This window comes from Heterodontus francisci, chromosome 8, assembly GCF_036365525.1.
Source record: "Heterodontus francisci isolate sHetFra1 chromosome 8, sHetFra1.hap1, whole genome shotgun sequence".
NCBI classification, from domain to species: Eukaryota; Metazoa; Chordata; class Chondrichthyes; order Heterodontiformes; family Heterodontidae; genus Heterodontus; species Heterodontus francisci.
The window spans coordinates 40,767,974-40,793,232 of NC_090378.1; the positions used below are offsets into that span (position 1 = coordinate 40,767,974).

The window sequence follows — 25,259 nt, forward strand, 5'->3', positions numbered from 1 at the left end:
AATACCAGCCTAAATACATACAGCTCACAGGGAAATACTTTTTTTTTGACAAACTATGATCCAATGAAGGTGTTTCTATTTATCATTAATGTGGCAATTTGGTTCACAACTAGAATAGCTTGAAATTACAGTGAAACCTGGTTACCACTAACTCAAGGGAGGGGAAAGATGAGAACTAGCCAAGTAGCTCTTATCAGGACTGTGCATCTTATTATTAAGGTTTATAATCTTTAACTTGAAACATGTTTCAGCAACAGTTGGGTCCAGGAGATAGAGGTGGAGAGGAAGTTTGTTACAATTGATGATTTGTAATGAGAGGTATTGTTACAATGAGGCATGACCTGTAGAATCTCACTTTTTAATAAAACATTCACTCAGTTTTGTGATTTCTCCCCAGTGATAGGTATTTTTAAGAGCATGAACATTGTTATATTAAATGTACAAAAAGCAAAATACAGTCATGAACCACAAATAAAAGTAACATCAGATCTCATACTGAAATGTGTATGTTTTACAGTATTCATTGATGTCTGATTTATGCAACCGACCCCAGAATGAAAGAGATTTACACAAGTAAGTAGCTTCTTTAATATATATTTCTCTGTTCTCCTAAACACTGAAAGAATCAAGTAAACTGTTCATATAAGACTACAGGTTACAGTCACTTGAAACAATATACACTATCAAGAAAATACTGTGTACACAATTATAGTTCTCATTTTGAGCTATTGGCACATTGGAAAGTAAAAACTTCCTTTATTTTCCAGCACATACATCTAAACGGAAAAGCAACTTAAATCACACCTTAAACACAGCATGAGTGTTTTATATAGATAAAGGTCAGAGGTAGGAAGGAAGCACAGGTTACAAAGGTCTTTCCTTTTCTGTGTGAATACAAAGAGTGTGCCATTCAGAAAAGGTGAAAGAGTTGGACAATTGCTAGGTGCAATGGAACACTTGATAGATTACAAATCTACATATTTACAGCTATAAATAGGCAGAAGGATTGGTAATTGTGAGAAAGAGATAGAGGAAGTGCATGCACAAAAAACAAACTGAACAGAGAGTAATGAGAACATTAAAGCGCACCAGGAACATGGTTCAATCCAGATCATTGTTTCTACTATAAAGGTGTGTGCTTGAGTGAATTTTACTGAAGAGTGAATTTCGTAATCTAACCATCCCCTGCCCCCAACCCCTCACCAAATTGAGACATATCAGTATAGCGTAAAACATCATTATGGTATGAAACCAGTGTGACCCCTTAATCTTCTATGCTGTGTGCCACAGAAGGGGTCATGTGGTGTTGCTGCGATGTTTTCTAGGATTGAACAGTCCAAGGTCTGCAGCAGTGCAAATATCATCTAGAGAGAGATGTCACTCTATATGTATGTGCAAACATATTGTCGAGATTTCCAACATTATGTAATAACAGGAGACATGAATCTGAATTTTCCAATGAGTGTTATTTTAGTGCAAGTGATAACCCATTTAAAGCAAAAAACCATTTACTTAATTTTAAATGGTTTACTGCTTGCATTAAAATAACACAGATTAGAAAATCTAAGCTCAGATGTCTGTGAATGGGGCAGCACTGTCACTGGTGGAAGATAATGTTTACTGACTTGGTTGGCAATTACTTACACTATTGCAGAAGTGAAGAACACCTGTAACTAACATGTATGCCAAATTTTACTGAGCTGTTAGTGACTAAGTATTCCCTTGCCAAACCAAATTATTACCAGTCAACCTTTACTGAATTAACCTTCATTGTCACACACATTTTGCTTAGTTACCTGACAGCTAAAGATGATTATTCCCTTAAGCTAGAACAAAGTTTGTCACTGAATATTAATACTAATTAATTAATATATCAAAGCTACAACAGCTTAGAGTCGAGTCAGGAAGCTATACAGACATAAATCAACTTGATCTAGCTTGCTTAGACTGACACACAAAGTGCGATTAACTGAACTGTGTGAGAAAATACGTCTCCCTACTGTTTGCTAATGAAAGTCAGCAAAGTGCAAGCTACAGTTTTCTCAATATGAGTTAAGGGCCAGTATATGTAGCTCAGGAGTATAACAGAACACATATTTACTAGTTTTTTTTTGGTTGTAATTTGTAAACCATTCCCCATTAGGTTGTAAAACTGATTGAATGTGTTGTTTGCCCTGAAGGCATGAAACCTGCATCATAATGGCTTGAAGGGCGAGAGACTAATTGTACACTCTTCAGGTCTCTTCTAGATCAAAAAAGAATGACTTGCACTTATATAGCGCTTTTCACAGCCTCAGGACGTCCCAAAGTGCTTTACAGCCAATGAAGTACTTTTGAAGTACAATGTTGGCCAGAACACTGGAGAGAACTCCCTGCTCTTTTACAAAATAGTGCCATGGGATCTTTTACGTCCACCTGAGAGGGAAGACGGGGCCTTGGTTTAACGTCTCATCCGAAAGACAATGCAGCACTCCTTCAGTACTACAACGGAGCATCAGCCTAGATTTTATGCTCAAGTCTCTGGAGTGGGACCTGAACCCACAACCTTTGACTCTGAGGCTACTATTACCCTCAACTGCAATCAATATGTGCATAACATTGGTTGGTATGGGCTGATAACTCAATTGCCCGGCCCAGATTAAACCACATATAGAAAGTATATAAAAAAATAAATTTGGATGATGAGTGATTTTAGGACAGAATGAAAAAGGGAAAGGGATAGAAAGGAGAACAAGGAATGAGGCAATTTAATTTGCAGCTTCATAATGGCAATATCTACTCCATTATATTACATATTTCCATGTAATCAAGATTTCACATTATTAAGCAAATGCAATGGAATCTACATAAATGTGTATCACGGCCAGGCACAGAATCCCATCACGACCATTCCCATCATGCAAGCATTCCGATATAAACATAATTCTGCTCCAGAAATTGAATCCTAATGGAACCTTCTCATTTATTTCCACTATATGGAAATTCCCAATCTGATCAAAATTTGGATCCAAGCACATCTCTTGGCATAAACCCATTCTGTATTTGTTAGGTTAGGACTGGAATGCACGCTATACAATTTAAGCATTTAACATATAATCTGACATATCAATGCAACTGTACAAGGGTTTTAAAGGGCCACCTTTGGTTCTAAATAATGAGGTGACCTATTTTGTTACAACTTGGTTTGCGGGAAAATACAGCAGCAAAGGAATAAGTCATCTGGTTGTGCTGTTCTATCTCTCTTTACAGTAAGCTCTGCAGGTTTATGAACATCTTCTCCATTTTTCTTCCAAACTATTTTAAATTATTGGGTGCAAGTTTTAACTTTGGCCTAAAATGGGTGCAGAGTTGGCAGTGAGACCATGAAAATGGCAATCAGGGTCCTACAAAAGGAAGAGGACCTTGATATGTGTGTTTAAACTGCCTCCTGCCTCATTTGGGCAGGAAGGGTGCCCATTTAAATTGAATCAGACAGGCCTTGGGTTTCAAAAGGAGTGGCAATGATGATAACCCAATATGAAATGGTGAGCAGCAGTAGCTAATCACTCCAGTTTGGATGAAAGGTCACTGACCTGAAACTTTAACTCTGCTCCTCTCTCCACAGATGCTGCCAGACCTGCTGAGTCTTTCCAGCACTTTTTGTCTTTATTTCAGATTTTCAGCATCTGCAGTATTTTGCTTTTATTATATGATAATCACTCCTGTTGTGCTTAAACGGTACTTTTCCTTCTTGGGGATATTTCGTTTCTGAAACTATTCCAATGCAGCAGGTAGGTAAAAGTTTGTGCAACAGTTCTAATTTTCCCAACTTAACCACTCCAGCACTGCTAAAGGCCCTAATGCAAGAGCTACACTGAACCAGTGCTTTAGACACTGTTCGTATCTGTTTTAAAAAGGCATTTAAGGGAACCTAGGTTAAAAAACAATCGGAAAGCCTCCATTTCTGAATGTCTCTCAACTTTGCATTAGGTCCCTCTTTGCTCCAGGATATCCTGCACCATGATTTCTAACACCCAGTTGGCCTTTTTTCCCAAAATCGATTTTTAAAAAAGACACCTCTTGAAAGTCAATTACAGTCTTTTAACAGCTACTGGCACCCAATAACCCATCTCCAGAATCTCGGTGCCCTCCCTGCATGAAATGTGCTATGAGCTAGTAGCACTGTCTAAATAATTAAATGAACTGGCTTTGCATTGTGGGGCCAAGTCAGCTTGCAACTCCTCAGATATCGCCACTGTTTAATGTTCCAGGAATGCATTATCAGCCCCAATCTCTTTGCCAAACTTCCCATTAACACATCACTGCTCCTTCTTTAAAAACTACGCAAACCCTTGTTAACAACTGCTCTATGTTGGTTAATCTCTATTCAAACAGTACCTATCAGGTAAACAACAGGTTAAAGTTTGTGACAGGGTTGTACCAATGGATTTGGGAAATTGAGCATTTGACATATCAATATTCCTATGTATTCATGCATGTCTGATACTGTGTTGGATATGCACACAGTATAGTTGGTTTACTAGTACTGCCTCTCTCATGTAGTGGTACTGATAATGAAGAGAATATCTGAACATAATATTGATGGACGAGTCACTATTACAAACGAGACAAGCTATTTCAGTGATAGGCCAATTTTCGTGGATGGATAAAAACATTCAATTATCTATTGTATCTGGTAGCTGCAGCTGTACGAAAGGTTTAGAGCTTCAGTAAAATTGAATTACATATGAGTAATATACCTTTTATCTGTTTCTTCTGTAAAAGTTAGCATGGAAAAAGCTTACGATGGGGAAAATTTATATATATTAACCCTCTGGTTAATATATATAAAACATTAAAATGCACCCAAAAAAGGTACAAAGTTACTACATACAGTGACCAGAGTAATTCGTATCCCAAGATAGTTTGGCTTGGTAGACAGTGGTCACTTTGAAATGTGTGCTGTCACATATTTCCGATAAAATGGGCATTAACTTCAGCTTCTTTCACTAACTATCCTCTCATCTTTTGTGTTACTTAATATCTATTGTGATATAAAACTTGATATCGATAAAACGCAGTGCTGTAGTGCAGAGTAGATAGGCACAAACAGATGTTCAAAAGAAAGAACACAGCCAGAAAAAAAAACTATATTGAGACTGGGAAACTTTTTGATCAGCTATCAGTTGTACTAATGTACAAATAGTATGTATACAAAGTACTGCATTCCACAAAATGACAGCAAAAATAACTGATTTCTGAAAAAAATCAGGTTTAAATATTAAGTTATGAGATTCTACTGATATCTATAAAAAAAAAGAATGAAAAGAAAAAAGAAAACACACATACCTGAAAAAAATCAATTAAGTTGTATTGGCTACTTGTCAAATTCCATAGATCAGATAAGAAATTAAAGGGAAAGAACCTTTCACCATAAGTAAAGGCTCTATTTCCCACCCACCACCCGCCCCTCCAATCCCCCCAATTAATTGTCTTCTTTGATTTAAAAGGACTTTGACTACACATTAGGCTCCTGTGTTCGGGCAGAACCATTGCTACCCTGGATGGTGAGGTTATGTTCTATATTTTCTGTTGGTAGTTGCTCCTTCTCTCGCTCTTTATCTGGATTCAGTTGTTGAATTTCAAGATTGAACTCGTAGGATGAGCTGCCCACTGTGGCGTATCGATCAGTACGGTGCTCTAACAAAGTAGGACCCCAGTCCTTGCTTGGTTTATTTGCATTTTTCAGACGCTGGAAAAGCAAGAAAGAGACTTGGTGAGGCTGAACTTGCTTATTGAGCTGTGACAGCCAATCTTAGAAAAGAGGCAGTTCTGATGAAGGTTCATCGACCTGAAATGTTGGGCCAAATTTTATTCCGGCGATGAGGGTCCCCACGGCAGGCCAGAAGTATATATGACTACTATCTAGTAGTAGATAATAAGGAAATGGCAGATGAAATAGTTTGCTTCTGTCTTCACTATCGAGGATACAGAAAACATTCCAGTAATAGCTGTAAATCAGGAGGTGGAAGGAAGAGAGGAACTTGGTGAAATTACAATCACCAGGGAAGCAGTACTGAGCAAACTGATGGAGCTGAGGGCTGACAAGTCCCCGGGTCCTGATGGACTTCATCCTAGGGCCTTAAAAGAGGTGGCTAATGAGGAGGTAGATGTGTTAGTGTTAATTTTTGAAAAATTCGCTACATTCTGGCGAGGTTCCATCAGACCGGAAAATAGCAAATATAACCCCTCTATTCAAGAAATGGAGGAGGCAGTAAACAGGTAACTATAGGCCAGTTAGCTTGACGTCTGTCCTGGGGAAGGTGTTAGAATCGATCATTAAGGAGGCTATAACTGGGCACTTAGAAAAATTCAAGGTAATTGGGAATAGTCAGAATGGCTTTGTGAAGGGGAAGTCATGTTTAACCAATTTATTGGAGTTCTTTGAAGGAGTAACATGTGCCATAATTAAAGGGGAGCTTGTTGACGTACTGTACTTGGATTTCCGGAAGGCACTTGACAAGTTGCCACATAAAAGGTTATTGCGCAAAGTAGGAGCTCATGGTCTAGTAGGTAACATATTAGCATGAATAGAAGATTGGCTGGCTGGCAGAAAACAGAGAGTATGCATAAATGGGTCCTTTTCTGATTGGCAGGATGTGATGAGTGGAGTCCCACAGGGGTCTGCTGGGGTCTCAACTTTTTACAATTTATATCAATGACTTAGATGAGGGGAGCGATGGCATGGTAGCTAAAGATAAGTAGGAAAGTATGTTGTGAAGAGGACATAAGGAGGTTGCAGACTGACATAGATAGGTTGAGTGAATGGGCAAAAATCTGGCAGATGGAGTATAATGTGGGAAAATGTGAAGTTGTTCACTTTGGTAGGAAGAATAAAAAAGCAGAGTATTACTTAAACAGAGGAGGACTGCAGAACTCCGATGTGCAGAGGGATCTAGCTATTCTCGTGCATGAGTCACAAAAAGTTAGTATACAGGTACAGCAAGTAAAGCAAGTAATAAAGAGGGCTAATGGAATGCTATCATTTATTAGGAGAGGAATTGAAAATAAAAGTAAGGATGTGATGCTTCAGTTATATAGGGCGTTGGTGAGACCACATCTCAAATACCGTGTGCAGTTTTGGTCTCCTTATTTAAGGAAGGATGTAAATGCATTGGAGGCAGTTCAGAGGAAGTTTACTAGATTGATACCTGGAATGAGCGGGTTGTCTTATGAGGAAAGGTTGGATAGACTGGGCTTGTTTTCACTGGAGTTTAAAACAGTGAGGGGAGACTTGATTGAAGTATATAAGATCCTGAACGGTCTTAACAAGGTTGATGTGGAAAGGGTGTTTCCTCTTTTGGGTGAGTCCAGAACTAGGGGTCGCCCTTTTAGGACAGAGATGAGGAAAACATTTTTTTCAGAGGGTTGTGAAACTTTGGAACTCTCTGCCTCAGAAGGTGGTGGAGGCAGGGTCATTGAATATTTTTAAGGCGGGGTAGATAGATTCTTGTTAGGCAACGGAATCAAAGATTATCAGGGGTAGATGGGAGTGTGGAAGTCGAGTCACTAACAGATCAGCCACGATCTTCTTGAATGGCGGAGCAAGCTAGAGGGGCTGAATGACCTATTTCTGCTCCTAATTCATATGTTCGTAAACGTTGGTCAGGCCACCAGACATAACTCCCCTGCCCTTCTTTGAAAAATAGTGTCATGGGATCTTTTCTGTTGACCTGAGAGGGCAGACTGGGCATCGCTTTAACGTCTCATCTGAAAGATGTCAACTCCAGTACTCCACTGGAGTGTCAGCATAATTTATTCTGCTGAAGTTCTGGAGTGGGACTAAAATCCACAACCTTCTGACTCAGAGGTGAGAGTGCTACCAACTGAGTCATGGCTGCCACCTAACTGTTAACAAGACATAAGGAAGAATTTCAATCAATGGAGACAGTGAAGAGTATGACATAGCTGATCCCTAGCACTGCAGGATTGAGTTACGAGGAAAGATTTCAGAAACCTAGGCGTTTTCATTTGGAAAGGAGGCAACATTTCTAGAAGTATAAAAAAATTAAATGGAATGGATAAAATTCATCTGAGCTTTACTTTGAAGAATGACAGAATAATAGAACAAGGAAGGGGCAGGGTTAAAACTGTTGGAAGGAATAATTAGGGTATGTCAGGAAGAACTTCATATAAAGGGCCATCAACCTTTGGAACAGATATAACATTGTATAGTTTTGCAATCTAATGCTTTCTGTCATAGGACTCATACCTAGAGCTCCTGATTCTTCCCTTTCCCCTTCAATCGGCAGGCCTTTAAAAGACAAGCCTAGCAGCACATAACCACCACTTTGTGATTTATTTTTTCTTCTCTCCTAACCATTCAAAACATTATAGCGTCCTTCACTTAGACTTCTCAATTTAAAAAAGTGTTACCCTTTCTCTGGGTGCATATAAGGAATCAACTTGTGACTTTGAACACTCACCTCCCAAAATGTGGAGCCTTCTGACATGCATATCTTCCAAATGGCATAAATCGGGATACAGATTACTGAGGAGAGTGCCATCAAGATACCGAGAGTAATAGCCCAGGATGGATAGATGTAATCATTGTAACTTATGGGCTTATACTGGACCACAGTGAACACCAGTATGAACTGGAGGAATCAAATAAAAATATGATTGAGTTCAGTCAGATCTAAATGATTAACATACTTAATAACAATCCTGCTAAAAGCAAGCTATATTTAAGAGCAAGTTTCTCATGGTGAGATTTTTTTCTTATTCATTTAAATGAGCTCAAATTAATCTTGGAGCAAGCTATCCCTCATAAAAGCAATTTTTTCTCTTCAGTCTGTCATGTCTGTTTGCTAATGAAAATGTTATAGATTTTAGACAGTTATTGTAAAATGCTTTATAGCATTCACCACTTAAAAGGCTGTTTAGAAGCAATTTATCCCTTGGCAAGCCCTGAGTCAGTTAGTAGCAGTGGGTAGTAGAAAAGAGAGTTCCTGATAAAAAGAAATACCTAACATGATCAAGCTTTTATTGGTACATTGAACTTGCTATTGGTAAGAATTGGCTATGCACAATCAGAAGGGTAGAACCAGCACAGACATGGTAATGTAGCACACTGTTATTCCTGCACACAATGGGCTGAATTTTACCGGTCCCTCGACGCCGCGACATCAAGAAGGGCCCGCCTCATATTACCGGCGGTGGCGGGAACTCTGTGCAGCCCCCCCGCTGCCTGGCGGGGGGCCCTTCATCAGCATATGTAAATGACCATGTAAAATATTTAAATAAACTTAACTGCAGGCGGCGTCCGCCCCACTCCGATATTACGGCCGTCGTTCGTGATCTGCGCGCCTTCGGAACTCCATACGGAATTCCGGGCGAAAACCTGGTGGGGAGGGGGGAGGAATAAAATCTACAGGGCGGGAGGGGTAGAGAAGCGGGGAAATCAACTTTTATTGGATGTGGGGATGGTGAGAAGGGGTTGAAGGGCAAAAGATTGGAGATTGGGGGGAAAGTTTGGGTATTGGAACAAACAACTGATGGTCATTTCATTGCCTGAAATGACCATTGAGGGGAGGGGGGGGGGGGTGGAATTGGGGAAGGGCCTCCATCACTTATCTTTCAATGTATTAAAAATCTTTTATTTTATACCCTTTAAAAATTAAACTTATTTGTGTGGGCTTAAAGCCCTTTAAAAATGGTGCCAGCGCCTGCGCGGTGGCGCCAGACGCCTTTGCCAGGGTTGGGGAGGCCGCCACGTCTACGGTCATTGGGGTAGCTGCTCTGTCCCCTCTATTTAAATGAGCCCCCGCGCATAATACTGCGGGTGCTCAGGGACGGCACATCCGCACGGGATGCACTCTGTTCTTAAGAGTGCGCTGCCGCAAACTGCGGCGCACTCATAACATTCAGCCCAATACCACAGGGTGGTAGGAACTGGGTTCCAAATCATAACCCTTCCTCCTGGTGAGTTCTTGATCCTGGCTGTGATAGGAAGGGAGGTGGTTAATAGGAGGGAAAGAGGGAAAAGGTGAGTCACCCTGGGCCATTTCTGCTCCTTCCTAGTGGTCAGTTAAATGGCACAGGCTGAGGCCTGGAAGCAGCGCAATAACTCTCTTCCTAAACGGAGGATGGTGTAATGTAATGTGACATTTAAACAGAGGAAGACAAAGAATTGTTAATAATAGGGTGAACAAAAAATAAAATTCCTCCTGTTAATTTCTACACTTTAATCCCCTTTAATAAATGTACACGTGATTCTCACAGAACGAAAAGGGCACTTTCTACAAACTTTAGTGGGGGCGTTAAACAGGTGGTAGTGGATCAATTCTGCCCCCACTGCCCCCCCATCCACCCCCACCATATCTCAGGTCAATTTTGTACCTATTAAGATTATGGAATGCAATATTCTTTTACTTCTGTCCCCAGTGTCTGGGTATATATAACTTAGGTTAGATGGAGGGTATATGCTTCCTACTCTGGCTCAACCAGCAGCCTTGGAAGAGTAAACCCTGACACCCACTGCACGACGATGACCATTTTCAATTCCTAAACCAGACATCCTTTTGTGAAGTTATCTAAATAATGTCAATTAGTTGAAAATTATGGGCAGCTAAATTTGGAGATTCCAAATTTATGGCCAGTTCCATGTGTATGGAGATTCCAGATTTATGGGTAGTTCTGAGGTGCGAAGAGACACCATACTGGGTCCTCAATTCAGCATATGAGATTCATTTCTCCTTACACCCTTATAACCTTTAAAGAGAAAAATCTAATCCTCTGAGTTTGGATGGAACTTGAATCCAGGTTCTGGAGGTGAAAGGACAGGGTTCTAACTCAATGCATTTAAGATCAATGCCATTTGTGTGTGAAAATGTGACCCATTTGCTCCACACTAGTATTGAAAGCATTTTTATTTGTATAACTAATAGTTACTTACAAAAATAATGCTGGGTGACACGAAACGCCAGCAGATTTGGAAGAAGATTGGAGGTGGAAAGCCAAGCATCATCTCAACATCCTTGAAATAGTTATGATGTCCTGTCAAAGCCAAGAGAGACAATAGTTATCGATTGCCAGAGTCTCCAGAACAGCCCATCTTTTTTACTCCATTGTTATATTTGCAACATCCTCAAATGGTGACAATAAATTAGGTAAATTTCATCTTACAAATATGTCCTTTTATGAGTTTTCAGTAAACCCTGCTAATAGGTGTTAATCAGGTGATAATTAAAGGTCTTCAGTTTGCTTTCGCAATTCAACTCTTTTTTTAAGTAACTCAAATTTGGATCAGGAATGTCACAATGGGCTGAATTTTATGAGTGCGCCACAGTCCGCGCAGGCGCTGCCGCCATTTTTAAAGGGCTTTAAGCCCTTATAATGTAGTTTCAATTTTTAAAGGTGCAGTCATCGGGAAGTCTTAATAGTAATGAATAAAGATGTTGAGGCCCTTCCTCAACCACCCCCTCCCCACCCCCCCCCCTCGGCCAATGGTCATTTAAGTGGCATTTATTCTCAAAGAATAATTTGTTCCCTTCCCGAGCTTTCCCCCCAAACCTTTGAACATTTGGCCTCTAACCCCTTCCAATAAAAAGTGTTCTCCCAGCTCCTCCACCCCTCCCGCCCTGACAATTTTATCACTCCCTCCCCTCCCCACCAGGTTCTCGCCAGGAACTCCGTATGGAGTTCTGAAGGCGCACGGAGCATGAACGGTGGCCGTAATATTGGAGTGGGACGGCAGCCGCCTGCAGGTAGGTGAATTTGCATTTCATTAGGCCTAATTTTAATATGGAGATGAAGGGCCTGCTGCCTGGCGGTGGGGGGACCGCACCGAGGTCCCGCTGCTGCCGGTAATATGCGGCGGGCACTTCTTGAAGTCGCAGGTCGAGGCGGGCCTCTCCCTGCAGTATTTTATCAGCCCCTGCACTGTGGCCCGCAAGCGTCGAGGGGCCAGTAAAATTCAGCCCAATATATATGCATGTCTTTCTTTTGCTGTCTATTAGCTGAATATGCTTTCTGAAGGTTTCTGAGTATAATCTGGACACCAACTAAAGACACAACAGATGCGTAATCATTTCCGTCTGTCAGATTTTGTTCCTCTTTCTCCCTTACTTAAATGCACAAACACACAACCTTTTTTTAAAAAAAAAGTTGTTTTATTTGAATGAAACTTCCTCTCCTCTCATTTTTTTTTCAAATAACTTTGAAAAACAACCAAACAGATTTTGTTAGACATTATCAGTTGGCTAGCTTAAATGCGACAGAACTGGTGCACTGTGCATACTCAAACTGTAGGGTCTGTCTTTAATGAACATAGTTTCCATTCTGACCAAAGATATGAAGGCGAAACCCACTGTTTTGGAAAAGCCTAAGACCCTCAAGTAAAGCCTCTAATGGAAGTACTAAAATACACCCAAAAAAATGGATAAATGTAGCCATGTTGTGAAATGTGTAACATTTTGAATCATTTGCTTGAAACCTTATTTTGGGCATTAGATGTTTCAGTTACTGAAAAAAATGGTAGATTTTTTCTCAAAAAGCATTTTGAATGATGCAGCTGGTTGATCAGCAAATATTACAGGGAAATGCTTACATATAGTTTTCTCATTATAAAATGCTCACAAATGCTTACATAAAATTTGCAAGTTTGCAATATTGTTTGAAACAGTTAAGTACTGTTTTTGTGATGTACACCAAAGGCTCATTGGACCTACAGTTCTCTCATGTTAATTTTTAATGGTAGAAATAAGAAGATTCCTTTTGTGTATCCTCAAAGAATGCTGTCTATTACCTTGCAACAACAAAAACTTCTTTTTATATAGCACTTTAAACATAATAAACTGTCTCAAGATGCTTTACAGGAGCATTATAAAACATAATATGACACTGAGCCACAAAAGGAGATATTAGGTCAGATGACCAAAAGCTTGGTCAAAGAGGTAGCTTTTAAGAAGTGTCTTAAAGGAGGAAAGTGAGGTAGAGGGGCGGAGAGGTGTAGGGAGGTTATTCCAGAGCGTGGGGCCTAGACAACTGAAGGCACAGCCACCAATGGTAGAGTGATTAAAATCAGGGATGCTCAAGGGGGCAGAATTGGAGGGGCAAAGATATCTTGGAGGGTTGTGGGGCTGGAGGAGATTACAGAGATAGGGAGGGATGAGACTATGGAGGGATTTGAAAACAAGGATGAGAATTTTAAATTAAGATGTTACTTGATCAGAAGCCAATGAAGGTCAGTAAGCACAGGGGTGATAGGTAAATGGGACTTGGTGCGAGTTCAGACATAAGCAGCAGAGTTTTGGATGATCTTGAGTTCACGGAGGGTAAAATGTGGGTGACCAGCTAGGAGTATGTTGGAATAGTCAAGTCTAGAGCTAGCAAAGGCATGAATGAGCTGAGACTGGGCCAAGTCAGGTGATGAACTTTCAAAGAACTACAGAACAGCAATGCAATCAGAGGGTTCAGATAACACCATAAACTATGCCAACAAAGCTATATTGTACTATGGGAGATGGAGATCAATGTCATACGAATATAAGGAACCAAAATATTGAAAAAGGACTTCCAGCCCATCAAGTCTGCTACTTTTGCATCTCATATACAATGTGTCTGAATATATGAGCAATATTTGGTTCTTCAATTGTGAGAAATAAGTGGTCTGCTCTGTGAGACATGCTCAGTCCATACTTGCATTAGATCAGCTTGGGACACAGTGGGGCAGTGTAGATCTCCATTGATACTTACCGTAAATATACATGATGGCGATACACATAATGCAGGAAATCACAACAAGTGAAAAACTGGCTGCATAGTTATCCATGAGGAGGAGCCAGTAAATGCCAGCCTGTGAATGAAAGATAGAAAAAAGGGGATGATCATTGTCTGCCTAAATGAATCCACTGTGAGACGTAGGGTTTTATCAACACTTGAGCTTGTTATTAAGTACCTGTTGCCTCTTCGTAGTTACTCTAAACAATGGTTAATCTTTTTTAAATTAGGTCTCAATTTAAATTTGTGATTCATCTGATATGTACTCAGCCAGATTTTTCTCATAGTATTAAATTTTTCAATTTCAATTTTTTGACACTATTTGCACAAATTGGGACCAAAAGTCTCAAAGAGTACCAGAGCATTTCAGAAACGTAAAGCATTAGACACATCCTCAATGTAATATGATTTTTTTGTTTTTAAATCTTATACAGGAGCTAGTTACTGTGAGGAATCAGAGCTTAGAAGCATGTGATATAAAAAAATTAATAAGTCTTACATAAAAAATAAGCTGAATTAACCATAATCAATTTTTGTAAAAGTATCAGGAATAGTTTATTGCTCAATGAAATTTCTTTCTTTTGGGCCTCCTTATCTCGAGAGACAATGGATACGCGCCTGGAGGTGGTCAGTGGTTTGTGAAGCAGCGCCTGGAGTGGCTATAAAGGCCAATTCTGGAGTGACAGGCTCTTCCACAGGTGCTGCAGAGAAATTTGTTTGTTGGGGCTGTTGCACAGTTGGCTCTCCCCTTGCGCCTCTGTCTTTTTTCCTGCCAACTACTAAGTCTCTTCGACTCGCCACAATTTAGCCCTGTCTTTATGGCTGCCCGCCAGCTCTGGCGAATGCTGGCAACTGACTCCCACGACTTGTGATCAATGTCACACGATTTCATGTCGCGTTTGCAGACGTCTTTATAACGGAGACATGGACGGCCGGTGGGTCTGATACCAGTGGCGAGCTCGCTGTACAATGTGTCTTTGGATATGCCTTTTAAATACGTATGGAATATACTCATCATGAGGGTACCATTAAACTCTACTGTGAATCCATTTTTAACTAGGGTCAATGTTTTCCTTTAACACAAGTTGTAAAAGCTGGTTAAATTTCCTCTTAACGTAAATGGAATAAAGCAGTGTATAGCATATGTACATTTCCAAAGGTCTTACTTGTGTAGTTAGTGGGATTCCCAGAAGAAAGCCAATAATGGCAACTGACAGAGTCACATAGGATTTGTGCTTACGGATCCAGTCACTGCCAATTTCATCAACGACAGCAGTGACCAATGTTTCCAATAGACAGAACTGGGGAAACAAAAAGAAGAATTACTATTTATTCTCCAGTATATCCTATACCATATAGGGTAAATGACACTATATGGTAGACATTATAGAGAGTGTATATTTCAAAATATGGTGTAAAGTATTAGATATTGTATTTATGTAGTGAATAATTAGGGGAAATAATTTACCTCAAGTTGAATTCTTGGGACAAATCCCAACACCTCCTGCGTTCACTGTTGTTTGTTGCCTCAGTACTGCTATTCGACAATACAGAAGCTCCTCGGAGCTGCTCCAGCTCAGCGTTCTGCAACACTTCAGTGAAGTAACGCTGGTGAAACAGGAGCAGCTCAGAGCAAGTTCCTGGACTGAGAGCCAATCTGAATGCCAGTTTCCGAACAGAATGGAGCTTTAACAAATAATCTGTCTTTCACAGAGTATAATATGGAACAGTGTGCATTGCATTATAGCAAATAGTATATAAGTGACATAAATTACACTATACAGCACAGATACTATTAAGTATATAATGCAAAATAAAAAGTGTACTGTACAGTGTAATATAAGTTACATAATATAATTAAATTACACTATGTGGTATAATAGTGTAAATATCACATTGTGTATATTAGACACTGTATAGTATACTGTAATTTTATTATAGTATAAAGTACAATATACAGCGTTAGTTACACTATATAACATAATACACAGTAACTTATACTATATACTATGTATTACAAACATTATATTAAATTGTGTATGCCAGGTTATATAGTGCGTATTTATTTCCTGATATTCATATACTGATACAGGATAGAAGAAGGCACTCAGCCCATCGTGCCAGTGCTGGCTCTTTGAAAGAACTATCCACTTAGTCCCACTCCTCTGTCCTTTCCCCATAGATCTGTAAATATTTTCCCCTTCAAGTACTTATCCAATTCCCTTTTGAAAGTCACTACTGAATCTGCTTCCACCACCCTTTCAGGCAGTACATTCCAAATCATAACAAAACGCTGCGTAAAAGAGTTTCTCCTCATCTCGCCTTTGGTTCTTCTGCCAATTACCTTAAATCGATATGCTCTGGTTACCAACCCATCTACCACTGGAAACAGTTTCTCCTTATTTACTCTATCAAAGCCCTTCATGATTTTGAACACCTCTATTAAATCTCCCCTTAACCTTCTCTGCTCTAAGGAGAACAATCCCAACTTCTCTAGTCTCTCCAAGTAACTGAAGTCCTGCATTACTGGTACCATTCTAGGATATACAAGGACTTAACATCCTTCCTAAAGTGTGGTGCCCAGAATTGGACACAATACTCCAGCTATTCCGCTGTATGGGGGGAAAAAAGCTGGTAATACCTCAGTACTAGCTACAAGATGCCAACATGTTATCTCACATGTACCAAAATGTACCTGTCAGATGATGGTTAGAAATAATTAAACAGAATGTTGCTATTTAAAATTAAGTTGTCTATAATATATTGCAGCCTGTTTGTGAGTGGAATTATGTGGTTATCGATGAGATGTTAATGATGTTGATTGTGACTCAGCCAAGGCATCATGTTAATGGTACTGCAGTATAAGTTTTTTTCCTCCCTGGGGCGGTTTAATTATTTTTTTATGCAATGAAAGTGGCCTTGGTGATTGGGCTGATGCCCTGCTCTGCACAGCCATATAGAATCTTTCACAACAGCGTGACTAGTTGTCTCAGGTACCATTCCATCTCCATGGAAGTAAAGTACCGGACCAATAAAAAAAAAATTTTGTACAATGAAAGGGCTGACATTTCTCACCACCTTCATTGTATAAATAGCAGCATAATGCAATATTTATACAATTCATGAATCCAACGGACATAACACTCTTGTAACTTCCTCATCATGTGTTACCTGGTTGGCTTGTATAAATATCGTATCGCAGGCTACCCATGGGTATGATCTTTAAAAAAACACAAGAAATTGGGTGAATTTTTTGCGCTCATTAAGGCGTGGCTGTCAGTGCTGGGGTATTCATTTCTTACTCTTCACACCCAATGTCGGCATCAAGTGCTCCCAGGCCAGCGACAGTGTGGAGTAGATGCCCAGTAAAGTTTCCTGCACTTTCCGAACTTATGTTTTTTATTCTTAATGTCAGAAAATAACCCCTAGTGCACCAGTATGACATTTCCATTTCCCACACAAGCTATGACTTTGACCTCTGTCAAGCCAGCAGACAGTAGAGACTTTCATCCCATTTGTCTGGGGTAGGTTTGAGTCAAGGTCCCATAGGTGAAAGGGCAGTGCTCTAACTTCTTACCACCCATTCCTTTAGGCACATGACATTTTCCATATATACGATTAAATATACAATATTTTAATGCAATAAGTACTAGATTATGAAGATGAATTGCTTCTTGTTCTATGCTGCAGAATTGAGAATGTAAATGTCTTCAACAATTCTTATATCACTCTAATGTCGAATTTATCATAAAACAAAGCAGAATAGCAATCTCAATAAGAATGTGATGTGTTAATGTCATGAAACATTATTTGGAAATGGCATCATGATATATTACATTGAATTATGTCCAATATACAGAACAGAAACAGACCATTTGGCCCAACCAGTCCATGCTGACTTATGCTCCACTTCAGCCTCCTTCCAACCTTCCTCATCTAACTCTATCAGCATAACCCTCTATTCATTCTCCCTCATATGCTTCCCTTAAATGCATCTGAACTATTCACTTCAATTCCTCCCCATTCCCAGCACTCTCTTGGTAGAGGTTTCTTCTTTATTCCCTGTTTGATTTCTTGGTGACTATCTCATATTGACGGCTCTAATTTTGCTCTTCCCCACAAGTACACACTTGCTCTGTGTCTACTCTACTAAAACTTTTCAGAATTTTAAAGACCTCTATTAGGTCCTTTTATGGCCTTACTAACCTGTGTCACTACTTTTAGTGATTTGTGTATTTGTACTCCTTTGCTCCTCTACCTCATTTAGTTCTTCTTTTCCAAGTAATATGTGACCTTCTTATTTTTATCAAAATGTAATACTTCACATTTATCGGTGTTGAAATTCACTTTTCGATTATATGACATAATTTACAAAAACATATGGTGTTTTCAAGAGATTCAAGATTGGTTCATTGATTTCAGGCAAAGCAGACTGGATCTGACCACTTTTTTTTCAAACCATGAAAAACTGCCTTGTCTTACTTTTAAATAGGGCCAAATCATTGAATTTCTTTGAAGCTTATGCAGCCCTCAAAGCCAAAAAGAAAGACAGAACTCTGAATACTTGCCCTCGGGTGTTTTATTCAATACAGTTTTCATCAGTCTGTCGACCCTTCATTTTAACTGAAAACTGCTATTCAAGGAAACATAATGGAAAATGTCTCTTACCTGTGTACCCAAGCCCAGCAGAATCAACATGAAGAAAAAGAGAAGGGACCAGAAAGGTGAGATCGGCAGCAGAGTCAGGGCTTCTGGGTAGGCCACAAAGGCCAGTCCAGGACCATGATCTGCTACTTCCGACACGTCGACCCCCAGGTGTGCAGCCATGAATCCAAGAATGGAGAAGATGACAAACCCAGCATAAATACTGGTTGCACAGTTGGTAATACTGATAATGATACTGTCCCTGCAGCAGTGAGAGGAAAAACAGTACTAGTTGGAGTGAGATTGCAAGTCACATGTTAAAGAATTAAAGAGCTGAAAGACTTCAGCATCAAACTGTCTTCGTTCAAACACCAATACTTATTGTTATGTCACAAATTAGATGAGGGCCTGAAATTGAACAGTGCTTCTGGTAGGCCCCACCAGATATAGTGAGACCCCTAGGAAAATGGTACCAGGTTTCTGCCATTTCTAGGAGTTTCTTCAGCACTTTGTAAGAGACAGTACCCTTATAAGATAAGTAATGAGCAGGGGTGAGAGAGGCCTTCCATGGGCTTGAAGTTTCCACCCTTACTCTTCAGTCAGGACATGGTTTTTGTGTGGAGGCTGGTACACTGAGTGAGCAGAAGCATGCCAGCCTCCACATGGGAGTACACGAACCTGATCAGTAGAGTCCAGGCTAGGTTGACGGCCAAAAGAATTGCAAAATTGTTTTTTTTAAATCAATGTAACCAGATTGGTTCCCTTGCTCAGAGTCACTGGCCTCGTTAGAGAGGCGTGGGGATTCAGGACAGTCAACCATTGGCAGTTAGGGGCATGCAGGCTCTGGAGAGGTACTCAAAGTAGTGTTTGCACCAATATCATGACCTGAGGAATCCTGGGGCCGAGAAGTGAGAGACAGCCATGCAATACTGTAAATATTGTAATACTTTAACTAAGAGTTGCACTGTTTGTATAATTCACTGTATGCACCTCTGTTGCTCTTTAGATATGTTTTCCCAACCAACTCTATACTTGAATGCTAAAACATATGGTATGTAAGCCACAAGTACCTATGCTCTACTCCCATAGGTTATCGAGAGTTCCCCTTCAAAGTGCAACAGTAATGGATAATAATATTAGAAATAAACATAAAAATGTAGTAAAACTAGCACATTGTTGACAGCAGCAGACCTCATAAAATGATATCTATTGTTTAACCACAGAAAATTCTGGTTGTGCTTCCCAACTGAAAACGTCCTAATGTCTTATTAACTATTCATAACATCATTGGGTGCAATCATCTATGCCCTATGCTTATAGTAGCACTACTCTCGGAATGAGCTGCTCCAAAGATAGGAATATCTTTAGTAAGGAGCAAGGTCTGTGTCTTATATGTGATATTAAAGGTGCACTTCCTTCAGTGAAAGGTGGTTGGAAAACTCTTTTCTTGCCTGTCCACAAACATACAATGCAAAGTATTGAAAAGAAAACTCATTTGGGATGCCTGTAACAAATAAGATGCACAGCTCTTGTGGGAATTCTCCCATTACCAGAGAAAGAATGGTTTATACTGAAGTCAGGTATTTTTGGTCTTGATTCCATGCCATAGCACATCAAGCTACCAATACAATGTCTTAAAAGTCTTCTTCCAATAAGATTGGATAGGAAGGGGCCTGTTTTGTTTTTCTTCTTTGCAGTATTCCTTTCCCAGTCCAGCCACGGCACAGGCTAATAGTAGAAAAGAAATAGACCACGCTCATCTGAATTTATATATTTGGAATCGGCCGTTATTTGGGCCTGGATTAAGAGGCCTGGCTTGACTTGGCACTAAACAATCCAGAAATTTTAAACCTTTCCATGAGGAGAGTCAAGCATAACATACTAAAGTGGAAAGTGGAAGGAGTTAAAGCAAAATGCTGTTTCTTGAGAATACTCCCTAACCTGTAGCAGTTATTGTGGAACTTGTTGTAAGATGCCATGGTTATCAGGCCACCCCAGGCACATCCCAGGGAATAGAAAATTTGGGAAGCAGCATCACCCCAGACCTGGAATAGAATGCAAAACAGACAACTGTTAACATTTTACAAAACAGAACACTAAAGATATTCACTTTTTTTTTGCTAATTCTCTGAGAATTGTTATTCCCAGATTTTTCCCCATGTGCAGTTCTGTTGGGGTGGTGCGGACATCCACACTGGCAACGCTACTTCATAATCAGAGCAGGATGGAGCTTTTTGTTTGCATTCAAGTCTTTTTAAATAAATACATTTCCTCCCATTTCTATTGTTTAACTCCTCTGAGTTCATCTGTCTACTTAGTGTGGCATACCTTAGAGCATGGCTACCCGACCCGAACCAGATGGGACCCGACGACATGTGTCGGGTTTGGGTTGGCTCGCTCTTGCGGGTCTGGCATTCGGGCTCGGGTTGGGTCGGACACAGTGGCAGTACTGCCTTTTGGTCAGGGAGGGAAAGGCACAGTGGCGCAGTGGTTAGCACCGCAGCCTCACAGCTCCAGCGACCCGGGTTCAATTCTTCGTACTGCCTGTGTGGAGTTTGCAAGTTCTCCCTGTGTCTGCGTGGGTTTTCGCCGGGTACTCCGGTTTCCTCCCACCACCAAAAGACTTGCAGGTTGATAGGTAAATGGGCCATTATAAATTGCCCCTAGTATAGGTAGGTGGTAGGGGAATAGAGGAACAGGTGAGGATGTGGTAGGAATATGGGATTAGTGTAGGATTAGTATAAATGGGTGGTTAATGGTCGGCACAGACTCGGTGGGCCGAAGGGCCTGTTTCAGTGCTGTATCTCTAAATCTAAATCTAAATCTAAACGTCATTAATTTCTGGTAGTCGAGTCGGGTGCGGGAAAAAACTAAAGGACTCGGGCCCGGGTTAGATGTGGTCGACTCAGGCCCAGGTTGGGGTTAAATTGTATACCTGAGCAGGCCTTTAGCATACCTATCCCAGGATCACAGTGATCGGCAGGCAACTTGATCAGCATCTGTTGGTGACATTTTGGAACTGGGCACTTTGAGATTTGTAAGAGTTGGCTTTTTTCCAATATTGGGTGAAACCTTCAACCTCAGTGGGGGCAAAAAACAGTGGTAACAGATCAGCCCCCAGTTGTACACCACTTCTGGTTTTCCCTTCTGGTATTGTATAACAAGTGACCAACCCACTACTGCCCATCTTATAACCCAGCTGAAGTGGAAAGTTTCATCCATTATCTTGCCCCGACCTATGCTTAGCATCCTCCCTGATCTTAATAACCAGGCTGAGATTGGGAGCAATTAAGGGAATCTTCTACCAAATGACTAGATGCTGTGTAGTACTTTAACTATTGTTTGTTGTTTTATGGGATGCTGCGAAAACTGGAAAAGTTGAGTTAGTTGCATTGGTTCTTCACTTCTCTCTCCCTGTGAGGTAGTGCCTAGTCTCTACTTGGCTCTTTTCCCTAATGGTACGTGAACACTGAATTTGTAAATGAGAACCACACAGCACAATGCCACCATACAGTCCGCAGGAACACAGGACTTTTCTGAATGAACTCTGATCAAGCCACAAGCTATGATCTACTCACCTTTGCATCTAAAATCATGTCCCACTGAGGCGTGAGATAGTACTTGATGCCATTGACAGCTCCATCCAGAGTAATTCCACGGATAAACAGAATTGTCAGAACAACATATGGGAATGTTGCTGTGAAGTACACCACCTAGAAAAACAACATAGCAAATATTCACGCTAGAAATGACAGGACTAAACCAACATTTGGGGCTGGATTATGCATTCCTGCCGTCACGAGCGGCAGCGGCTGTGGAACATGGAGGCCGTCTCCCACAGGACCCACACCACAGCGATTATGCGGTGGGCAGCCATTTTACATATTTATGGTGGCCGCACCCCCCAATTATGTGGCGGGGGCGGCCTCAGCGATGCCATTCACGGCGTCACCTGTTAAAGGAGCAGGTGCTGACGCCATTTTTAAAAGGCTGCCAGCCCTGAAGAGTACACCATAACGCAGAGATCGCCCCTTCCCCCCCACTCCCCCAGCATACCCAGAGTGCAGAGTTCACCCCTACCAACCCCCCAAATCCATCAGAGTGCAGAGTTCACCCCTACCCCCACCATACCCATCAGAGTGCAGAGTTCACCCCTACCCTCACCATACCCATCAGAGTGCAGCATTCACCCCTACCCCCCCATACCCATCTGAGTGCAGAGTTCACCCCTACCCCCACCATACCCATCAGAGTACAGAGTTCACCCCTACCCCTCCCCCCATACCCATCAGTGCAGAGTTCACCCCTACCCCCACCATACCCATCAGAGTGCAGAGTTCACCCCTACCCCCACCATACCCATCAGAGTGCAGAGTTCACCACTACCCCCACCATACCTATCAGAGTACAGAGTTCACCCCTACCCCCACCATACCCATCAGAGTGCAGAGTTCACCCCTACCCCCACCATACCCATCAGAGTGCAGAGTTCACCCCTACCACCACCCCCCCATACCCAAGAGAGTACAGAGCCCACCCCTTCAGCCCCCCATGCTCAACAGTGCAGACTTCACCCCTTTCCCTCCCACCAATGAGAGCACAGAGTTAACCCCTTCCCCCATACCAACAGAGCGCAGAGTTAACCCCTCCCCCCCATACCCATCAGAGTGCAGAGATCACCCCTTCCCCTCCCACCAATCAGAGCACAGAGTTCACCCCTTCCCCTCTCACCAGAGTGCAGAGTTAACCGCTTCCCCCTAAACCAACAGAGCGCAGAGATCACCCCTTCCCACCCCATACCCATCAGAGTGCAGAGTTCACTCCTTCCCCTCCCACCCAAAAGTGCAGAGTTCACCCCTTCCCCACCCATACCCATCAGTGTGCAGAGTTAACCTCTCCCACCCCCATACCCATCAGAGTGCAGAGATCACCCCTTCCCCTCCCACCAATCAGAGCACAGAGTTAACCCCTTACCCCCCCCAGACCCAACAGTGCAGAGTTCACCCCTTCCCCTCCCACCCAAAAGTGCAGAGTTCACCCCTTTCCCCGCACGCCCCAGACCCAACAGAGTGGAGAGTTCATTCCTCCACCCCCCCTCCCCATCAGAGTGCAGAATTCACCTCTTCCCCACCCCGGTAGCATTAGCTTTCCCTGGATGGGAAAGTGAAGGCGCGTGAGTGCTGCATGTTGCGCTGAAGATCGGGAACTGAAGGTAAGATCGCTGCGGTTTATATTTTAATTCATGCAAACATCTTATTTAAGTATGCTAACTCGGGTCCCGTTGGACAGCGGCGGAGTGGTCTCCATGCAGCTTCCTCACCACTGGGAAGATCGGGTCTGGCAATCCCAGCGTCAGGTTCCGTGGCGACCACTGCCACTCTGATTTTCTGCCTCCCCCTGACACGGAACCCGATGTCGGGCTGGGAACAAAATCCATCCCTTGATTGCCGTTTCCCATCTAGCAGGTTTGTTGCTCGGAATAATGGAGCAACAATAGAAAAAAACTGTATCAGGAAATTTATGTTCAGGGAGATCTTCCTGGGTATAAAAAATGAGTGGAATGCAACACCTATTTGTGGAGAAAGGAAGCAGCTCCTTGTTTTTGATATCTAAAATGGGGCACAAATTATTTTTTGAATACCCTAAACTCCTCTTAAAGGAGATCAGTACAGTTGAAAAATTACCATCACAGTTTTCCAAATGTGTTTCTCGACATGTATTGTAATGAGTTTTGCTTTGCAAAAAATTCACAACACTGCCTGTTTGCATTGTAGCATGACAGAATAATATTGAGCTCTTCCAGAATCTTCCACAGCCTGCTTAAATGAATAACATGGTTTCCAATATGACATTAACTGATGTGGACTATTGTGCTAAGCAACATTTCCATTTTTCAGATGAGTTCTCCTGCCCTTCCATCTCAAGACAGTTGTAGCCCAATGAAATGAAGTGCAACAGGTGAATTACCGCTAAGTTGAGAAGCTGGAGAAATCTCTAAGACATGGAGCGAACACAATTTATCAGTTATTCCCTGGTCCAGTCTCTTCCCACCTATATCCGTGGCTCTCCTGACGCACTACCTCATTTTGACAATTTCCAGTTTTCTGGCCCTAACTGCCTCCTCTTCACTAAGGATGTCCAATCTCCCTACACCTCCATCCACCACCAGGATGGTTTGAGGGCTCTCCGCTTCTTTCTTGAACAGAGGCCCAACCAGTCCCCATCCACCACCACCCTCCTCTGCCTGGCTGAACTTGTTCTCACATTGAACAACTTCTCCTTCAACTCTGCTCACTTCCTTCAAGTAAAAGGTGTTGCTATGTGTACCCATATGGGTCCTAGTTATGCCTGTCTTTTTGTGGGATATGTCGAACATTCCTTGTTCCTGACCTACTCAGGCCCCCTCTGCCAACTCTTTTTCCGGTACATTGATGACTGTATCGGTGCCGTTTCCTGCTCCTGCCCCGAACTGGAAAACTTTATCAACTTTGCTTCCAATTTCCCCACTTCTCTCACCTTTACATGGTCCATCTCCGACACTTCCCATCCTTTCCTCGACCGAATGCTGTCCTTCTATGGCGTAAAATTACTCTGTCTCCATCTCTGGGGATAGGCTGTCTACTATCCATTATAAGCCCACTGACTCCCGCAGCTACCTCAACTACACTTCTTCAGACCCTGCCTCCTGTAAGGACTTCATTCCATTCTCCCAGTTTCTCCATCTCCGACTCATCTGCTCTGATGATGCAACCTTCCACGACAGTGCCTCTGATATGTCTTCCTTTTTCCTTAACCAAGGATTCCCCCCTACTGTGGTTGACAGGGCCCTCAACCGTGTACAGCCCATTTCCCAC

General features: G+C 41.7%; 1 protein-coding gene across 5 annotated transcripts in view; it reads right to left on the bottom strand.

Moving 5' to 3' along the window:
- Window positions 1-342: 342 nt before the first annotated feature.
- Window positions 343-25,259, bottom strand: part of slc6a9 (solute carrier family 6 member 9) — a 215,385-nt gene continuing 190,468 nt past the window's right edge. For all 5 annotated transcript variants that reach the window (XM_068037010.1, XM_068037008.1, XM_068037007.1 and 2 more), the window contains 8 exons: window positions 21,984-22,118; window positions 20,347-20,450; window positions 18,430-18,667; window positions 14,928-15,062; window positions 13,738-13,837; window positions 10,937-11,037; window positions 8,466-8,636; window positions 343-5,731 (listed from right to left, as the gene is read on the bottom strand). In XM_068037010.1, the coding sequence (XP_067893111.1) occupies window positions 5,498-5,731; window positions 8,466-8,636; window positions 10,937-11,037; window positions 13,738-13,837; window positions 14,928-15,062; window positions 18,430-18,667; window positions 20,347-20,450; window positions 21,984-22,118 (1,218 nt within the window). In that variant the 3' untranslated portion in view covers window positions 343-5,497. The remainder of the gene's footprint in view (window positions 5,732-8,465; window positions 8,637-10,936; window positions 11,038-13,737; window positions 13,838-14,927; window positions 15,063-18,429; window positions 18,668-20,346; window positions 20,451-21,983; window positions 22,119-25,259) is intronic.